The sequence below is a fragment of the Nanorana parkeri genome, unplaced genomic scaffold, assembly GCF_000935625.1.
Source record: "Nanorana parkeri isolate BGI_ZX_2015 unplaced genomic scaffold, ASM93562v1 scaffold513, whole genome shotgun sequence".
Lineage (NCBI taxonomy): Eukaryota > Metazoa > Chordata > Amphibia > Anura > Dicroglossidae > Nanorana > Nanorana parkeri.
The window spans coordinates 595,385-610,796 of NW_017306781.1; the positions used below are offsets into that span (position 1 = coordinate 595,385).

The following is a 15,412-nucleotide window of genomic DNA, read 5'->3' on the forward strand; positions in this document are numbered from 1 at the left end:
TTATTTTTTCTAAAATGTTTTAATGACAGAAGTTCCCTCAGTGACTGAGGCTCAGTCACCACACTCTGACCCCACTGGCCATGCCGCACTGTGCCGCTGCCTGCTGGGAAATGTAGTTTTCTGCCCGGCGGCAGCTCTCTAAGCAAAAGACGGGGCAGACAGGTGTCTGCTGATTTCAGGACACGGGCGGCATGCGGGAGCTGCGGTCAGTCCCCGCCGTGTACTCTGTTTGCTATCTGGGGCGCCCCCACCCCCAAATGACAGAATACCAGGGCCCTGGCTGTGCCCCCTCCTCGCCTCGCCCTTCCTACGGCCCTGCCAGGGGTGCAGGCAGTTAACAGTGCGGTAAAGTACATGCTAACGTACCACCAAACTAGGTCTTATTTTCGCGGTAGGTCTTATATTACAGGAATCTTTAAAGATAGTGCTAGGTCTTACTTTCGGGGTAGGTCTTATTTTCGGGGAAACACGGTACACATACAACAACTAATTACCATATATCAATAGGACAATAAAAAAATTAATTATAATACACACACACACACTGAATGATGTAGCCATGACAATTTGTAGTATTAACTACAGTAAACCAGCAAAGTAGCTGTGGGAAAGTTGTTAAAACGATAAGGAACTTACCTGCAAGAAATTATTTAACTGTGCTTTTGACTTCTCCAGAAATTTCTGGTCTACAGACTTGAAAGGAAGCTTACTGATTGAAGGCAACTGTACCTTCTTCAATGAAGGGAAACACTGAATGACCAAAGAAAAGGAACTAAGTTATTTTTTCAGTAAAAAATGATATTCAGAAACACAGTGATTTCATCCTGTTTATGATGCCATTAGGTTCCCATTCAGAAGTTATACAGGTATCCTTGACTTGACAGATAGATGAAAACACTTTTTGATATATGTTGATATACTGTATTCAACTAACCGAGTGTCTCACTAATACGGTCGATCGCATACTGTACTTTAATTAAAGCTGAACTCCAGATATAAACATTTATGTAGTTACAATGGTCCAGCCTGGCTCAATGTAAGTTAGCATATTTTATGCCTGGAAAGGCTACAGGGATTCTGTATAACACAGTAGAAGTCGGCACTATTACTTGTGTGCTTTACAAAAATCTGCTGGGTCCTGTACAGTCGCTGTGCTAAGCCACTTCCCCTCTGCTGTGAACACACAGAGGGTTGCTTGCTCGGCACATCGGGCATTCAGTGAATGCCTAGAATTTTTATCAATATTAGCCGTTCTTAGGTTGGATGAGGGGCAAATCATGAAGTCACCAACCCTCATCCAATCAGAGGAAGTCTAGTATTCATTGATAAAAACACTAGGTGTTCTCTGAATGGCTGCAGTGACGAGCAAGCCAGGGCCTGTGTTTTCACAGCAGAGGGGAAGACGTTCAACACAATGGCAGTACAGGACCCTCAAGATCGCTGTAAAGCACTGTCGTAGCTCCGACTACTACAGTGTTTTACAGGATCCCAATGGGCTTTCTAGGAACAAAATATACATGACCAGCCATAACATTATGACCACCCAATAATAAGTAGGTCCCTCTTTTTCCAGCAAAAAAGGCATGGACTCCACTAGACCCTGTGAAGGTATGTTGTGGTGTCTGGCACCAAGCAGTTCCTTTAAGTCCTGTAAGTTGTGAGGTAGGGCCTCCATGGATCCGACTTGTTTTCCAGCACATCCCACAGATGCCCGATTGAATTAAGATCTGGAGAATTTGGAAGCCAGGTCAACACCTTAAACTTGTTGTTGTGTTCCTCAAATCAATCTTGAACAATTTTTGCATTGTGGCAGGATGCATTACTCTACTAAAAGAGGTCACTGCCATTAGGGATTACCATTTCCATAAAGGGTGTACTTGGTTATTGTTTAGGCGGGTGGTACATGTCAAAGTAACATTCACGTGAATGGCAAGACCCAAGGTTTCCCAGAAGAACAATGCTCAAAGCCTCTGCCGGCTTGTGAAGTACAGGCACCTGGCCATTCACATGATGCGAGTACTGTCGGCCCATGATCCTGTCGCCGGTTCACCAGTTTTCCTTCATTGGGCCACTTTTGGTAGGTCAAGATCATTGCAGACTGGGAACATCCCACAAGAGCTGCAGTTTTGTAGTTGCTCTGACAAGGGCCAAATTGTGATGACTAGACGACTGGGTCAAAGTCGCTCAAATCCTTACGCTTGCCCATTTCTTCTGCTTCAGAACACATCAACTTCAGGGACAAAATCTTCACTTCCTGCCTAATATAACCCGACCCCCCTCGCAGGTGCCATTGTAGTGAAATAATCAATGTTATTCACTTCACCTCTCAGTGGTCAGAATGTTATGGCAAACTGGACCAACATGAGTATAAGGCCGTGACACACTGCAGGCAAAGCAGCGCGGAGCGGTGGCACGCTGCCTTTGCGAGCAGTGTGTCATGTCATTTTCTCCTGGGCACCTCAGCTGGCGAGAGCTCGCGGAGCTGAGCGTGCCGAGATCAACAATTCCAACTTCAGCCAATCGGCTCGCGCGAATAAACCAGCGCGTCGGTATGCGACAGCTGGCTGGTTGTTACGGACGAGCCGATTGGCTGAAGGTGCAGTCAATCATCTGACTGCAGTCAGCTCACACACTGCACGCAAAGCTCCGTGCCGGATAGCTTTGCTTCGATCTGCACGGCTTCGCGTGCAGTGTGTCACGGCCTTTAATATTTCTACCTGGAGTTCAGCTTTAAAGGCAATTTCAAAATCAAATGAAGTCATGCAATGTGTTGTGATGGTCCACCCAATTTGCCTGAGTGAATGGATTAAGTATCACAAAACAGTTGGGGATCAGAATGGGCATTAGAGAAAGGGTCACAAATAAAAGCCAATAACACTAGAAGAAAAAAACAAACAAACCGTGTGTGTGTTTCCTTTTTTCCTTATGTATTTGTGCACTTCTCTGTAATAATCGAATGCCCAACTTCCTATATAAATTTGAAGGGTTCAGCAGCACAAATACAAATATAATTCCGCATATAGTTACCTCACTGAGCTTCCTGTGCAGATTCTGAAATTCGCTTAACCTCCTCATTACCGACCAGTTCTTGGTATTTGAATCATTAGACTCTGGCAAACTGACCAATACGAAATACAATGGCATCTGCTCACCATTTTCCTCAGACACCTGAAAGAACAGTTGTTCATTATTTTTTTATTTCTTATGCAACCATAGCAACCCATTATTGTGGAGGTCTGTACCAGAGGTCGCCGAGTATCATCAGGCATAACAATCACAATATACTTTGAGGACTCATGACCAAGAATAAAAGAACAATGCTGGCAGTTTCCTCCAAGTAAATAGGATATTATAATACGAGGCCTGATTGCAAATCTGCAATTTAAAAAAAAAAATGTTTATTATAGCTATCAGAATGAAAAATCTATTTTTCTAATGCAGAGCAGAGGATGGAAGCCTTTAACCGCGATACAGACATCAGACACTTTTCCTGACTTTTGCTTAATTCAAATGTAATTTAAACATATGCCTGTACTTAGATTATTGATGTGAATTGATTAAACATTACCATTCTATTGCATTCAGCCAAAGGCAGCACCCACGGCTGCCTGAACTCCCAAACATTAACTGCATCGGATAGGATTCATTCATTGTTCGGCTGATAATGTTTCACCTAGCTCTGTTGATTTGTAAATCAACTTTAAATCAAGGCTGGTGGTGCTGACAGGACCACCAACACCTCCAATTTCAGCCATGGGTGGCCCTTTATGACCTGTTTAACAGTCCTGGTGCTTAGCTGGAAGTACACCACATACCTTCTCTAAGATTCCTAGAGCTTAGGTGAAAGAACTAAGTACACAATATACCTTCTCTAAGATTCCTAGGGGCTTAGGCGAAGGAACCGAGTACACCATATACATTCTAGGACACTCCTGGGGCTTAGATGAAAGAACCAAGTACACCATATACCTTCTCTAATACTCCTAGGGCTTAGGTGAAATAACCAAGTACACCATATACCATCTATAATACTCCTAGGGCTTAGATGAAATAACCAAGTACACCATATACCTTCTCTAACATTCCGAGGGTTTAGGTGAAAGAACCAAGTACACCATATACCATCTCTAATACTCCTAGGGTTTAGGTGAAAGAACAAAGTACACAATATACCTTCTCTAACATTCCTAGGGTTTAGGGGAAAGAGCAAAGTACACTATATACCTTCTCTTACATTTCTAGGGTTTAGGGGAAATAGCAAAGTACACCATATACCTTCTCTAACATTCCTAGGGTTTAGGGGAAAGAGCAAAGTACACAATATACCTTCTCTAACATTCCTAGGGTTTAGGTGAAAGAACAAAATACACCATATACCTTCTCTTACATTTCTAGGGTTTAGGGGAAAGAGCAAAGTACACCATGCACCTTCTCTAAGATTCCTAGGCAGGGCCGGCCTTAGGGGTGTGCGAGCAGTGCGGCCGCACAGGGCGCCATGGCAACAAGGGCGCCGTGCGGCTGACACAGCTCGTCCTGGGGGCGGCTTCTCTCCCCCTCACCGCTGGGCGCTGGCCATCCGATAAAGGCCTAAGGCCGGCCCTGTTCCTAGGGCTTAGGTGAAGGAACCGAGTACACCATATATCTATGCTGCAGCACTGATCTGCAGTTTCCCATGAAAGTCAACTGCATAGAGACATCTATTGCAAAAAAACTCACTTTAATAACATTATAATTATTACCATGTAACTGCATCGGTATTTTAATGACAGAATGCATACATTGTAATTCTAGAAGGGAATTTGCATATGAACAGTTACCTCAAAATGTTGGAACCCCACCTACAGGCGAACTTGCTGCCCCTGAGCCATGAATAAATTATTACAACCAATTACATGTACATTGCATACAGGGGCAACACTCAACAGACAAAAAAGTCATTCACACCCTGATTTTAGATGGTAGTATTATTTGTCCCAATACACAGCTCACCTCACTGATGTTTATAAGTGCGCGCCACATGCCCAGGTTTTCACACCACAGATCTGTCCGAGAAATGTGAAGGTCCAAGTCACTTTGCTCTTTCTCCATTTGAGCTATTTCATCCTTCAGCTTGGAAACAATCTAACATGAATAAACAAAGATTTGATAATATGCAAGCTTTGCAAAAGAACATACCAGTCACCAACAACCCTGGAAGCAGCTATTTTGTAGATTCACGAGTGTAATCAGAGAAGTCTGCTCAGTCACCCATTTATGGCCGCCTCACTATTAATGTGACACACTGGAGGACTCTATATTCAAATACTTTATTGCATCTTCATAAAAACAGAAACAAACAATCCAGCAGAAGCAAGTAAGCGCTCTACATATATCAGCAAGATATTACGGTCTCTTCCAACTCTTTTCAAGTCGTGAGCTGCTGCTGCTATATGTAAACAGTCATCTTACTTGCTTCTTCCAGACTGTAGTTGACACTTTTATGATGATGCAATAAAGGATTTCATTATACAGTATAGGCCATGGTGCCTGCCACATTTATTAAAGTGTACATATAGCCCACATTGTTGAGTTTTGGATACAGTAGGAAAGGGTTAAAAGCCCTGTCAGGTTATTGTTTTGCTGTTTGGGAGACATCCCTTCACTTCCTCTCCCAGAGACGCAACAGAAAGCAAGAAGAAATCCCCCAAAGAGGGGAAAGTTCCACCTTAGTTCTGTTTCAGTGACAGTGCTCACTGGTACAAATACAGGGCTTAATCCCCCCCTATAGGGACACAGCAATAAAAGCTTCATTAAAAAGGTCTAGCCCTTCCCCACTTTATCCAAAGAGTTTTGTCTAGAGCTGCACTTTAATAGCTAGATCTCTCTCTCTACATTTGGCACAGTAGCGGAAAAAGGAAGTGTGATTTGTTATGCTGTTAAAAAAAAGTCTTCATAAAAAGGTATGCAAGAGATATTTTCCACCCATTCCCTAATCCAGTTCATGATCAGTAAGCTTCTTAAATACTATGGTGTTATAACCAAGTTATATATAATGTATGATTTTTTATTATGCATGTCATCTGTGTATAAGGTAGAACTATACTGTTAAAGTGACACTACACTACACTCAGGAGTTAAACCTTAAAAATACATTCAAGTATCTTAACTATTAACAAAAATGTATCTTATTTGTGTATCACTCAGCTATAGATCCTCAAATCACCAGCTCACTCCCGTGATGGACTACAATCTCAACACAAATGAGTAAACTAATGTGAGATTGTAGTCCATAATGGGAGCAAGCTTGGAGCGGTGACTACTTTACAACACACACAGGGACCATGGGGAACAAAAGTAGCCACCCTCCAGAAGGAAGGACGGTGTCGCCACCAATTCAGAGATGATTTGAGGATCTACAGCCGAGTGATACACAAATAACATACATTTTTGTAATTAGTTAAGGTACTTGAATGCATTTTTAGGATTCAACTGCCGAGTATAATTTCACTTTAAACTCCAGAAATCTGGAACATGACTGGTTACTCAGAGTTGCAGAACCTTTATGTGCAGTCTACCCATATAACTCGTTTCTTGGTACAGATGAGAAATGATTTGGAAGAAGGCAGTAATAAAAAGGCATTAAAAAGCAACAAGTACATGTATATAATATGTCACTGGTTAACCCTTTTAGGTTCAGAAGGGTGGCCATTATGTGGCTGCCTTCATTTGAAAAGAGTACCCACTTAAAACCAAAACACAAGCCCACTTCAAACCATTCCATGCATTACACAGAAGAGTCCTCATCTGCAGCATCCTTTCATTAGCAACAGCATAATCCTTGATGCAGCTATGTACATTTCTATTTTATTCAGCCATTTAAGCTACTTTATTCTATATTTATCTCTCCTGCTTTTTTTTAGTACCAACACATTTCATTATGTTATCAAGAAATGTTTGTTGCTCCTAATAAATGTGAGACATTTAATGAAATGTTTTTGAAATAAATAGCACAATGCTGAACGTGCTAAAATGTGTTTCACCAGAGGTGCTTGGAGTACAGCAATTCTCATGGCACACAGAAATAGACTGCTAAGGCAGTCTTTGCAGAACGTTTTCATATCCGTGTTTTCACAGGTTTGCCTTCCTATTTTACAGACATAATACATTTATTGTTCACATTTACAGGTTGGATTGACCTGATACACAGGGTAATAACAATACAAAATGACATTTTTCTTTAGGGCTGTTCTGCTAGGTTTCATAACTCACTTCTAATAATCCAGAGTTGATAGGTAGCTATCAAAACCTAGGTTGATATGGATTGATCATATAGAAATAACTAAGCTGATATTATTATTATATAGGATTTATATAGCACCAACAGTTTGCGCAGCGCTTTACAATATAAGGAAGACATTACAATCACAATACAATTCAAGACAAGACAGTAAAGAGGGCCCTGCCCGTGAGGGCTTACAATCTAAAAGGGAGGGGCAAGTGATACATGAGGAGGTAGCTGTGTCGAGATGAATTGTTTGAGAAAGTGATAGTTCAGTGGTTAGTTTGAGGCAGGATAGGCTTCCCTGAAGAGATGAGTCTTAAGGGATCGCCTAAGGGCAGTCAGAGTGGGAGATAGTCAGACAGGTTGGGGTGAAGAGTTCCATAGGATGGAAGAGACTAGTAAAGTCCTGGAGGCGGGCATGGGAGGAGCTGATGAGGAAGCTGGAAAGCGGAAGGTCTTTTGATGAGTGGAGGGGACGGTTAGGGTGATAATTTGAGACCAGCTTTGAGATATAGCCAGGGGGCAGAGTTGTGGATGGCTTTGTAAGTGGTTGCTAATGTTTTGAATTTTATCCTTTGGGTGACTGGAAGCCAGTGGAGGGATTGACAGAGAGGGGTTGCAGACACTTAGCGGTTGGTCAGGTGGATGAGTCTAGCAGCTGCATTCATGATAGACTGAATGGGGGATAGCCTGTGTAGTGGAAGGCCAATGAGGAGGGAGTTGCAATAGTCAAGATGAGAGATAACAAGTGAGTGGATGAGTAATTTTGCGGTTTCATATACCATTACCTTGGCTGATATGGATTGATCATTTAGCAATAACTAGGTTGATATGGACTGATCATATAGCAATACCTAGGTTGATATGGACTGATCATATAGCAGAACATAGGCGGATATGGACTGATCATACAACATTACCTTGGCTTATATGAATAAATCATTAAACAATAAGTAGGCTGAAAAGCATTTTCTATTAATAAAGCCATGAATCACACTGCGCAGCTAACACAGCCAACAAATCTAGGCAGGAAATGGGGGTATAAATTTTGACCAGATAAACTCTAATAGGGTCGTCAATCTTCCAGCCACATTTTCCCTTTTATACTATGTGTGTATATTTTGTAATATAGTGCTTATTTTATTTTACTTTCTGGAACAGTATTCTTTTATTGTGTGCATTTTTTTTTATTTTCCATTTAAAAAAATTTATTTGTATTATATTATAATTTATTATACTTTTAACAGTACTGTTGAGGGGTTTAGGGAAATATCAGGGGTATAAACAGACCTCAATCTCCTCCCCCTCTGCGCTTTGGCACCTACCAACACTGAACAGGAAGTGGTCAGTACAGAGAGATTCCTGTTCCTTAATGAATAGAAGCGATATCTCTTCAATTACGTATGAACTCTTCCACTTGAGTTGTCAGTCAGATTTTTAAGGAATTTATTATTTATTGTATTTTTTAACAGTACTGTCAGGGGGCTTTGGGGAAATATCAGGGGTCTAAACGACCTTAATCTCCTTCTCCTCTGCAGGCCGGCACTTACTAACACTAAAGTGGAAGTGCTCAGTACAGAACGCCTCCTGTTCATTCACAAATGGAAGAGATAGTAAACAGGCCATTCATGCTTGCTATCTTCAATTAAAAGCAATCAACAGAGTGGTCAGTCAGATTTTTAATGAATGGCTGTGATCAGCAGCTTGTTCACAGTTATTCATGTAATCAGAAGAGTCTAGGGGACCATTCTGCTCATATCACAAGGGAATGCAGCTGACAAAAGGCATACCTGCCACGGTCCAAATGGAAGCAGTTTTGTTCAGCCTTATGCCTTAAAGGCAATGTAAACTCTTAACAATGAACTTGCCTTATTTGATCCCTTACGGTCTGTTAAACACACTATTAAAAGCGTTTTGTTATAGCTATTTTATACCTGTTGTTTTTACAAATTATCATGTAAGCTGTTGAATGCATGTGCTCACTGCTTGTGCTGAATCTTTTCAGTTACTTTGTTCTCCACTAGCTCGGAGAATTACAGAACCATGCCCCTCTGTTACGTACAACAGAAGAGTGGTGGAGTCATGTAGTCCTATCCTGTTTCTGTTGTCCTGATACAGTGTAGATGTAAGTGTTGGCATCATAGGACAGGAAATGTGTTACTGGCACAATCACCAGATGAAAACAAAAGAAAAAAGCTTGTAAAAAGAAAACAAATGCAGCCTCCACATCTAAGGACTGGTAAACTGCAATATGTTAAAAAAAATTGTTTCGGGGTTTAGATACACTTCAATGATTTATTGCAGCAAACTACAAAACCACCATTGTGCTGAGTACATTGTCAAACATAACAGAGTGCACCTTCTGGAGCCAAAGCATAGAATCTATAAAAAAATAAACCCTTGTTCCCACAAGGGTTCCCACATGATGGATAAAAGATTCCAGGAGGAAAGCAGTAGTGACGTGCTGCATTAAACTATCCTCCGGCACGACACATCATACATACAATATTCTAAGCCGTTATGAAATAGAGTTCATCAATAACTATGGAAACATGGTTACCAAAAATATGTCTAATTAGGCTTTCATTAGCAGGCCTCAAGCCTGCTGTTTCCATGACACTAAGTAGTATTAATTCACTTTGCATTTTCCCCACGTAATTACGGACATTTCTGTTCTGGCTGCAAAAACGATGAGATCTCGTTTTTGAACTGAATGTTCAAACAGGCTTAGTTTATATAGTCATTGATATTTACATTTCTTTACAGAAGGCAAAGGAAAGTCACTCTAATCAAATACAACATATTCTCTGAACAAAATTCTCCAGCCTTCATGGACATCTTTGCCTGGGAAAATATGAATGCTGCCATTGCAGACCTTTTTGTCTGAAAATGCCTGGCTGTCATGAGTCAGCAGGGCGGTATTCCCAGTATTTCTTTCAGTTCAGGTTTCCTTTAATATTGTTAGTAATTGATAAAAAGTCCATAGAGTGTTCACTGGGGAAAACAGTCTACTTGTCAATGGATTATAAATGAAAAAATAACAATTGGTTGGTTAGTGTTTTATAAAAAGGAAATAAAGAAACAATCGGGCAGGTTGGACATTTTCATATGATTTTCTATTTTTTTTTTCTAAATAGTGGAGAGAAAAGCGAGAGAGATCACCTATCACTGCCTTTCAGAAACTAGTGCGACTTGCATGGAACAGAACATGTGTATGTGCATTGCTTGGCTTAAAGCGATATTAAAGCTTTTGTTTTTGTTAACATTTTTATTACCGGGAGGCCTTCTTTATTGCAGATCTTTGTTGTTTTTTTTTATTTTTCAATTCCTCTTTTTCCAGTGTGTCCCCACATCCTCTCTCCCCCCAGCAGGGGTGACGCCAGCAACTAAGCGGCTGCTGTGGAGGCACCCGTGTGTGCTGGTTCCCGGCCGTACCCCTGTGGCAGGCCATGCCCCTCCTCTCCGCCCAACAGTTTGACTGATGGCAGACAGAGCCTATGGCTCCTCTGGCATCAGTGTCCCCCCCACAACCAGGAAGTTCGGGACAGTCGATTGTTTCGGGGACCGGCGGTGGTGACCAGCAGAGCTGACAGGTAAGTGTGTGGGGGGACAGGGGAGTCAAAAAGGTACTGGGCGTTTTTTACCTTAATGCAGAGAATGCATTAAGGTAAAAACCGCCCAGCATTTAAATTTACTTTAAGGTCTATAATTACAATTCCTGTGTTTTGGCTGTACCTTTTTGTCAGGCTTAGGTGCATTGATGATAGAGCTGAGGGCTTGTCTCTTGTACTCCAGTTTCTCTGTCAGTTGCTGCAGTTTGTTGACAGCATAGCTGGCCTGTTCAGTAATACCACTACTGCACTCATCGAGGATCTTTTCCCCACCTTCACACACCTGATTATGGATCAGAAAAGAGAGAGACAGGAAGACTTCAGTCTATCGCACAGATGGTGTCCTATGACAAAGACAGCTTTGACTATAACAAAGGCCTACGCCTATGACAAAGGCAGCTTTTCAACATGGGCATTACTAAATGAAACAATTGTATAAAGGTCCATTTGCCAACAGAAAAAAAATGTATGTTCTAAATGTTTTTTTGCTCCATCCCCTTTTTTAAAGCTTTGGATAAACCAAGGAACAGGAGAGAACCTCTGTCAGATATTTACTGTTTGTGTTCCTGATGGGAAGATTTCCTCTTCCTTCTAGTCTCAGTTATCACACACAGAATAAAGGTAATTTTACAAGTGGGAGGAATCAATACAAGTCTGAAAGAGGTTCACATCCTTCCACACTCTACCAAAAGAGTACATTTGGTTGGTGTTTATGCTATCTGTTGGAGCGTTTTCCCCTCATTCCCTGTGTAAGTGATCAAAAAAGTAGTAAAGGGACAATTCCCCAGTGGGGACAAGACTGCAATTAACATACACCGGATGTTTCAAATTAGTCCCCAATATTGGAAAATAAAAAAGGGCTTTGGCTGGCGTTCCACTTGGGGAATAGACTTATATACTCAATCAATATTCATTATATTATAGCACTAGTATTGACGTTCAGGGGCTGGAGAAATTGGACTAGGTCAAACTATTTCTAGTAGTCATAACCACTGATCAGATGAAACAAAAGGTTTCTGATAAATAAAAAAGATCCAATAAAAATGTAAAACAGCATATGGCATTTAAAACAGGAGCTGTTAAAAATGTGAGCACAATAAACACTTTCAGTGCTCAGAAGCACTCCTCACTGCTCCATATATTAGTTATCATTATGTCATTACAATGGGGGAATAATTGAGCTGTTTATGGCTGATTAATGTTCTAAAGTGAATTAGTGGTTTAGCTCTGCCTAAAAAGAGTTTACATATATTGTACAACCAAAGGCAATATATACAGCTGTGTGCATAGTACTCACGATTTCATCCTTGTCATCGGTAACACACAAGCAGGAGCATGTGTCTTCTTGGCGAATCAGCTGGTCATACAGATCACTGACCATAAATGAGGGGTAGAACCTGTCCTTCAGTGTCTCATAGACATCAGCTTGGACTTTGCTGAACACCTCTATTCCTTTGTTGCCCACAAGACTCTGCTGGATTTCTTTATAAAGCGGTTTTTCTATTTGTATTTCCTTGTTTTCAACAAAGAAATTCTGGTAGATTTCACCAACTAATTGAGGTATTTCAGACTGCGGATAAAAGAAATGTGTTATTTGGTGCTTATAAAACAAAGTATCCAACAATATGACGTGAATGCACTTGAAGGGTTCCGATAAAATTTCTTCTATTGGTGTACATGCAGGTAAGCAAAATAGGGTTAGGGGTTAAATTTGTGTGCAGAGTTGTCTTGGTATTGCAGATGGCAAACATATTTTTAAAGCCATTATCCACAGGACACTTGAAATTAGAATGTAACAAATGGCTACTCTAGTAACCATAATAAAAGACGACCCATCATGACATACTGTATATTTAACAAGAGAATTGTTCTCCAAGTATAAGCATGTTGAGATAAATTGTGTACAACAAATTTCTCTCTCTGTATACAAAAATAAATACACAGGTAACTAAAGTAAAATGCTTATTTTACCTTATTTGCATTTTTCAAGTACTCTACAGACTCCCAAAAACTGATAAGCGCTCTTTTATCAATCTTTTCCATGTATGTTCTAAAATGTTCTCGGAATGATGAGTTTGCCATGATTTCATCAAACTGAATAATCTGAAATTAAAAAAATATATGTTATTAAAGTTAATTGGGCAACACAATACCCTAGATGAAATATTTAGCATGATCATTCAATGTACAAGAACAACCAAGTTCTGAGTTAAATCACCAATCTGTACATTTTCTTGTTGCTTATAAATTACTACTTTATACATGGATTGGGTCACGAAAGTAAAACGGTCTATTATTAATAGTACACAAAGGACTTCAAATTCCATTTAAAAGCAAACCTAAAGCAGGGAAAAATATGCATAGGCCCATTTTCCATTTGAGCACCTTTGGTGTCCAGAATCCCATTGTGCTCTGGTATACAAACATTAATTGAGCTTCCTGAGGTGAGAACCTGGCAGCGTGGCCCAGCACTCTCCTGGCTTCTAGGACTACTTGTTTGTGATGCTGTCCGTTAAAGTGGACTAATGAAAAGATGTGGGTGGAGATCAGGCTAGGTGAATATTGTTTCCAAAGCATAATAAGAGTCTGGCCAGCAGTGCAGTTCGTGTAGTTGTAAAATTCAACCAATCTTCAGACCCCTGGGGGTGCCCACCAGTGACGTGCCATGCCTTCTATACTGAGTGAGGCATTCCCCAGCCTGGCGAAGCTCCACCCCCGTCCCGCCAAAGCCCCAACCCCAGCTTGGTAACAAAGCTGTGTGGGAAGGAGGAAGGGAGGAGACAGGGAAGAGCCTCCCTGGCACTCACTTGCTTGTCACTGGTGAGGCATCGAGATCGATGTCCTCACTGTTTTTTTCTTCTTTTTTTTGAGTGGACAGCTTGGACCAATGGTGCTTTGCCATTGGTCCAAACCATCCACAAAGCTCACGCCTCTAACACAGAGTAGAGGCTGTGACAGCTCTTGCCTCACTATGTTAGGATACAGAAGCAGTGGGGAAGCCCGCTGCTGTGTAACCTACCTAATTACGTAATTAACATGCAGCGCTCCGTCCATGACAGGTACTGTGTAACCTGTAACAAGCCGATCTGAATGGAGAAAAAGCTGTCAGCTTTAGACTTGAAGCTGGCACCTTTTTTCTTCATAATACTAGGTGAGGCTCTGCCTCCCCTGACCGCACGTCCCTGGTGCCCACTATATCTTGCTATTTCCACAGTATTTTTAATGCTTCATGCTTGCGTTAAATGTTTTTTAATTGGGAAATTCTGTCCTCTTTCTTTGCTCCATTATTTTTATTATAAGCCTTTTGGAACTAGAACCGAACCTGCTGTTACCACAAATAACTGGTAAAATAAGAGTTAAAAGGCAAATTAGGGATTACAAAATGTCAGTTGATATGACATGCAAATTGTTTCTGCAGGATGCATGCAGAAGGCAAACTTTGACTTAATGAAGGTTCTGAGAAACACCCCCAAATCATTCCACAATGTTATGTACTATGTTAAAAGCGTGTTGAGGGGTGTTTCACCCTGTCTGATGCTTGGTGCTGTTTCTTAGCACTACCATCACTGAAACCCAGGGGTTGCATACAGTAAGTGACCCAAGATTTCAGGGGATCCTACGTGCCTGGCAGCAACTCATTTTTAAACATGCCAAACCAATTAGCAGCTTTCGGTTCTTAATTTCAGGATCATGAATCAAAGGGTACACAGCGTGCTCAAGTCAAATTTGAACGAAAGAACTAATAAAAAAATTGCATTTAAGGAGACCCTGCAACCTCGCCAACTTAGGGCAAAGTGACAGGGTATCATTAAAGACCACATTTGAATGCAATTATAAACCACCATAAAATACATAGAGGGGAATTTATGAAAACTGGGGCAGACAAAATCTGGAGCAGCAGTGCAGGGCAACCAATCAGCTTCTCTCTTTCACTGTCAAATCTTAACGAACTGAAGAGAGAAGCCGATTGCTTGTCCTGGGCAACTGCTCCAGATTTTGTCTGCTCCAGTTTTGATAAATTCCCCTCATAGTGCTTAGGGTATGGAGGAGCATGTGACATCCTCTATGAGGCTAGCTGTCAAACACTAGGCCTAAACACTGTCAAATAATGGAGGGTATAATGCCATGACTATCTATGAGCTTCAACACCAGCCAACACTGGGTATTTTGCAGTGGCTATGACGGAGAAAGGTGCAGTGGAAGAGTACTGTGAAGGTGAACATAACTAGGTCAAAAGTTAGGCTTTAAAGAGAGCCTGTCACTTAGCACTGAATGAGCACAGATACAAGGGGAGGGGATTTATCAAACTTGAAGCAGATTAAATCTGGAGCACTTGCCCATAGTAACCAATCAGCTTCGCTCTTTAGTTCGTTTAGTTAAGATTTAAAATAAAAAAGAGAAGCCGATTGGTTGCCATGCACATCTGCTCCAGATTTTGTCTGCTCCAGTTTTGATAAATTCCCCCAAGGTCTCTATAATTGCTGACTGAGGGCACCATTCTACTTAATGCTAATGTTGATTCATGGTAGATGAAGTTATT

General features: G+C 41.1%; 1 protein-coding gene across 1 annotated transcript in view; it reads right to left on the reverse strand.

The window, feature by feature from the left end:
• The window catches only part of SNX25 (sorting nexin 25), a 134,822-nt gene that overhangs the window by 9,055 nt on the left and 110,355 nt on the right, over positions 1-15,412 (reverse strand). Inside the window, exons 8-14 of the mRNA XM_018561297.1 lie at positions 12,844-12,975; positions 12,170-12,442; positions 11,602-11,617; positions 10,997-11,145; positions 4,990-5,121; positions 3,028-3,168; positions 637-750 (exon numbers count right to left, since the gene is read on the reverse strand). Of these exons, the coding sequence (XP_018416799.1) occupies positions 637-750; positions 3,028-3,168; positions 4,990-5,121; positions 10,997-11,145; positions 11,602-11,617; positions 12,170-12,442; positions 12,844-12,975 (957 nt within the window). The remainder of the gene's footprint in view (positions 1-636; positions 751-3,027; positions 3,169-4,989; positions 5,122-10,996; positions 11,146-11,601; positions 11,618-12,169; positions 12,443-12,843; positions 12,976-15,412) is intronic.